Source organism: Pseudozyma flocculosa, assembly GCF_000417875.1.
Source record: "Pseudozyma flocculosa PF-1 unplaced genomic scaffold scaffold00008, whole genome shotgun sequence".
Classification (NCBI taxonomy): domain Eukaryota; kingdom Fungi; phylum Basidiomycota; class Ustilaginomycetes; order Ustilaginales; family Ustilaginaceae; genus Pseudozyma; species Pseudozyma flocculosa.
Window position 1 is genome coordinate 55366 of NW_006920876.1, and position 4745 is coordinate 60110.

The 4745-nt window shown below is 70.1% G+C and overlaps 2 protein-coding genes across 2 annotated transcripts in view; both read right to left on the reverse strand.

Annotated features, from left to right (window-relative positions):
• PFL1_02724 (uncharacterized protein) overlaps nucleotides 1–2100 on the reverse strand; it is a gene marked incomplete at both ends in the record, with an annotated part of 6771 nt that extends 4671 nt beyond the window's left edge. The window contains 3 exons of the mRNA XM_007880240.1: nucleotides 119–633; nucleotides 664–1256; nucleotides 1617–2100. Of these exons, the coding sequence (XP_007878431.1) occupies nucleotides 119–633; nucleotides 664–1256; nucleotides 1617–2100 (1592 nt within the window). The remainder of the gene's footprint in view (nucleotides 1–118; nucleotides 634–663; nucleotides 1257–1616) is intronic.
• A 901-nt stretch (nucleotides 2101–3001) lies between these two features.
• The window catches only part of PFL1_02725 (uncharacterized protein), a gene marked incomplete at both ends in the record, with an annotated part of 4305 nt that continues 2561 nt past the window's right edge, over nucleotides 3002–4745 (reverse strand). The window contains one exon of the mRNA XM_007880241.1: nucleotides 3002–4729. Coding sequence (XP_007878432.1) covers nucleotides 3002–4729 — 1728 coding nt within the window. The remainder of the gene's footprint in view (nucleotides 4730–4745) is intronic.

Consider the following 4745-nt stretch of genomic DNA (forward strand, 5'->3'; position numbering starts at 1 on the left):
CGTCGACTTGGCAGCCGAGGAGGCGGCCGAGGTTCCCGGCCTAGGCAGCGGCGCCATCGCAGAAGGCGTTCGTGGAACCGCGGCGGCCGTCATGCCCGCAGAAGGCGTCGCGGCGGACCCCGGGGCGGCCGAAGCCTTGGGTACGCCGGTGCCGCCAAAGTGGGCCGCAAGCGCTGCGGCAAGCGAGGCTTGCGACGGCATCGGACCGTCGCCGAGGATGCTCCGCAAAGTTGCCTGCGAGACGGGAGCGCCGCTCTTCACATTGCTGCTTGCGGAAGCGGCGGCGGTCCCGGTGCTCGTGGCTGCGCCCGAGCTCGGTCTGGCCGACGCAGATCCAGGACGCACGATGGCGTTGATGGAGCTGAGCAGGCTCTCAAGCGAGCTGTCGCTGGCCTTGCCATTGGCACTGGTGCCGACGCTCCTCGGCGTGGCCGCAGTGACTCCGGCCCTGGACGACAGCGGCAGCCCTGCGATAGGCCTGGCGGAATCGGCGTTGGATGGCCGGGTCGCAGCCGCTGTCGCGCTCGGCTTGGCCAGGCGGTTGGGACCAGCAAGTGGCGAGGCGGCCGCCGACGACTGCGACAGCGGCGTCTTGCGCGAGGTGAGCGCGGATGCAGCAGCCTTGGCGGCTGCCTGCGTCGAGCGAGAACGAAGCCGAGTCACCTGCGCGCGGAAATCCTGCGGGTAAATGCGAGGTTGCCGATAGAGGAGCGGGGCGCCCGAGGCCTCGGTGACCGCCGGCGAGGACTGCAACAGCTGGGCCTCGAGGTCCTTGACGAGGTCGATCAGCTCGCCCTTGTCGAGCAGGGAGAGGAACTCGTCCTTGAGCTGCTGCGCTATCTCTGTACCGGCGATGCGAGGCCGGAGGCTGCTGGCGCTGGCGGTCCTGGCCTGCTCGGAGAGGGCGCTGCCGGATCGCGGGATGCCCGTGACGGTGAAGTGGGAGCTGGTCCGACCGGAGGCGGTCCCGAAGAGCTGAGAGAGGCCGACCCCTCCGACTCCTCTGGCCGTCAGCGTGCCGCCGGCATCGGTCTTAAACCGCTTCCGCGCTGCATCGTCGAGGGCGGCGGAGGCAGGCGAGGAGAGGGGCCGCTTTTTGGACGGCGACGAGCTTGACGCTGCCGAGGGGCGCGGAGCGTGCGACGGAGGGTCGGGATAGGCGGTTGAAAACGAGTCGTCGGCGGCGGAGGCTGGCGGCTTGGGTGCGCGGTAAGGCGTGGGGAGCTGCTTTGCCCGACTACTGAGGCTCGCGCTGACTGTCGGAGCCGCAGCCGTCGTCGTGGATGTTGTCGTGGATGCCGTCGTGGCTGTCGTCGTGGATGTCGCCGTTGCTGCAGGGGCTGGCGTTGTCGTCGTCGGCCGCGGCCGCGGCAGAGGTTGGGCGGAGGGTGCCTGCGGTGTGCGAGACGGTGTCGAGGGCAGTTGTGCGGGAGCGGATGGACGCGAAGGCGAGGCGACCGCAGCCGCAATGTTGTGCGGAGAAGCAGCAGCGGAGGCGGATGCTAGCCTGGGGCGTGCAGCATCGTCGGGTATTGGCCTGGAGGCTGCAGCATCGTCGGATGCGCTAAGAGCAGGAGGTTGCGAGGCGGAGGCAGCGCGCGTGGGTTCATGAGCACCGGCTTCGGGACGAGCGGCCGAAGAGGTGGCCGATGGGGTGGCAGGGGCGGGCGCGTGTGGGTCCGAGGACGACGACGAGATCGCGGGTGGCAGGGACGCAGAAGCAGGCGGTGGCGGTGGCGGTGGAGGTCGAGCCGCAGCCACCGTGTGCGATGATGAGGGCGGTCGGGGTGGTGCCGAGGATGCGGGGCCAGCGTTGGATGGCGTTGGCGGGGAGGAAGGTGCTGGCGGTGGTATCGCTGGTTCCGATGCCGAAGGCGGTGGTGGCGGCGTCGATGGCTGGTGCTGCGGCGGGGGTATGGATGGTGGCGATGGGGGCGATGGTGACGAGGCGCTGGCGTTGGTGGCGCTGGGGTTGGTGGCGGTGGCGGTGGTGGTGGCGGCGGGAGCCCCGGTAGCGGCCGCCGACGTCGACGGCGACGGCGACGACGACGACGGGCCGGGTGATGGCGAAGGGCCCGCCGCGGCCACCGTCATGGCCATGCCGTGGCCTGGCGTGGCGATGGCCGTGGCCGTGGCCGTGACCGTGGCGATGGCGTGGGCGAAGTGGTGTAGTTGCTAGGACGGCGGCGGGGCGATGGTGCTTGGTGTCTGACCCATACGCCTGCCGGGATGGGGGAATATTTTTTGCAGTTCTAGGATTGCGGATGCGGAGTGGTGGATGGCGAGCAAAGAGCTGTACAGTTTTTGCGGTTGCGCGGCGGCCGGAGACTTCGGTCGGCGGCGAAGAGGGCCGCGGCGATGGATGGATGGAACGAGGGCGAGGGCGAGGGGGGAAGCAAGGCAAGCCAGCCTCACCTGGGTTAGCCTTTTGGCCTGGCCTGGCCTGGCCTGGCCTGGCCTGGCCCCACGCCCGCACGCGCGCCCTGCAGGCCTGCCGGCAACCCGAACCGCGTCCCCTGCCTGCATCTCGAATTTTTGGCGCCAAGTCGCGACGAGCCTCCACGCCCGCTCGACGCACCCAGACAGGGCCAAGCCAGGCCAGGCCCGATCCGCCTTGCTTGCTCGCCAGCCGGGCCCAGCACCGAGCGTCACCACAGATCCCAGCTGAGCACGCCACCCGGCCCGTCCGTCCGTCTGCGCTTCGGTCTCCTCCAGCCAGTCCGGAAGAGGGTGGCGCATGCCCCCCTTCGCAACGACCGGATGCATCTGGCAACCAAAGTGCGACTGCGACGTAGCTTCAACACGACAAGAGGTAGATGACGACAGCGATGGGGCGATAGAAGTACACGGCTCGTCGAGGCCCAGGTCTGGAGCGAAAACTAAACGGGGTTGGGGCGTCGGTAGTAACTAGGCAGTGTCCGTGGTGCGGTGCGACCGGCACCACCTCTCTTTCTCCTCTTCTTCTCCTTTCTCCTTCTCAAGGGTATAGCGCGCAGGGTATTCAGACAGCCGCGATGCGCGACCCACGCGGCTGCTGCTGCTGCTGCGAGCGCTTCGACGAGCGGCCCAGACTCGCCGTCCACCGGCTCGGGGCGGGCGCCAGCTTGGCCTCGCCTCGTCCACCACCACCACCAGCGGGGCCGGCTGGGATGGTGATGGGCGAGACGACGTCGCGGTGCAGCAGGTCGCTCTCGGACGCCCCAAACAGCTTGCTCAGGTCCTTGCGTCCGTTGGTCCGGATCGTGCCCCGCACCTTTGTCCCTTCGCCCTCCGAGTCGAGCCCGTTTCGATCCTCGCCGTCGTCGTCCTCTTCCTCCTCGCTCAGGTCAAAGAAGCTGTGGTGGTGCTCGGCCGCCTGCGACGGTCGCGAAAAGCCCAGCTGGCTCCCGCTGCGGGCCGAAGTACCTTGAGGCTGCTGCTGCGGCTGCTGCTGCAGCGTGGCATGCGGCTCACCACCACCACCGCTAGGCTGCCTCAGCATCCCCACGCCGCCCGCGTGCGGCTCGGGCGACTGGCCGCCCTTTGCGAGCAAGCTGGCGGCCGACGCGTTGGCGCTCGGGCTGAGGATGCGCCAGAAGCTCGAGCTGGTGCGGCCCTTGGACTCCTCGCTGGCAAAGCTGGGCGTCGCCGACCGAGGCGCCTCGCGGCCCGCCAGGTCCATGGCCGCCTTGCGCCGCGGGCTCGACAGGTCCAGGAACATCTCGGCGCGGCCCGACGGCGACTCGGTCGAGATCGACATGCGCGAGCTCGGCCGTCGCTCCCCGCCCCGGCTCGCCAGTCGCTCCTCCCACGCTGCGGGCAGACGCGGCGACTCGAGATCCCCTCCCGCGACGGCGTCCTTGGACCGCTTCGAGAGCTTCTTGCCGCCCTTGAGGATGAACCGGTTGATGGCGCTCGTCGACTTGCTGCTCGAGGACGCCGCCGGAGCCTGGACCGGTGCCGGTGCCGACGATGGAGCCGAGGTCGGAACAGAAGCCGCAGCTGGTCCGACGGCTGTCGATGGAGCCGGCGTCAAGGTAAGCGACACCCTTTCCTCGGCCACGTCGACAGAGGCGGCAGGAGGGGCGGCGGCGCTGGCGGTCGTGGCACGGATGAGGTCGATCGAGCTGCCGAGCCTGCCCGTGATCCGCGCCTTGAGCGTGCCGATGCGGCTCGGCGACCGCTCGAGGCCAACGACGGCACCGTCGAGGCGCTGCTCGTGCGCGTGCGACGCCAGCGAGGCGTTCGAGGCGTTGGCGCTGCTGCGGAACGGCAGGGGCAGCTGCTCGATGGAGCCGGCCGCATCGCTGCCCAGCCGCTTGAGGGCCGGCGAGAGCCGGTCGAGACCCAGGGTGTCGTACGACACGTCCGGGCTGGGCGGGATAATCTCGCCGATGCCCGGAAGCGAGACCGTCTGGCTGCCGGATCGCACCATCATGTTGAACGGCAACGGCATGACCGTGATGCGGCCCTCGCCTTCGATGCCGCCGCCGCTGCTGCCGCCGCCGCCGACGCGTGCCCGGCCGCCGTTGCGGTCGTCGTCGCTGGCATCGTCGGCCAGGAAGTCGCCGAGGAGCTTCTCGGGGAACTCTTCGCGCAGCTGCGTCTGGCCAGGCGCAGCGGCCACCGTCTCGTCCAGGCTGGCCATGCGGGCGGGCAGCTGGGGCCGCTGCGGCGTCTTGCGCCGGTTGCTCGGGTTGGCGGTGCGCGGCGACGAGCGGCGACGAGGGTGGCTCTCGGACCGCGGAGACTCTCCCGGCGAGCCG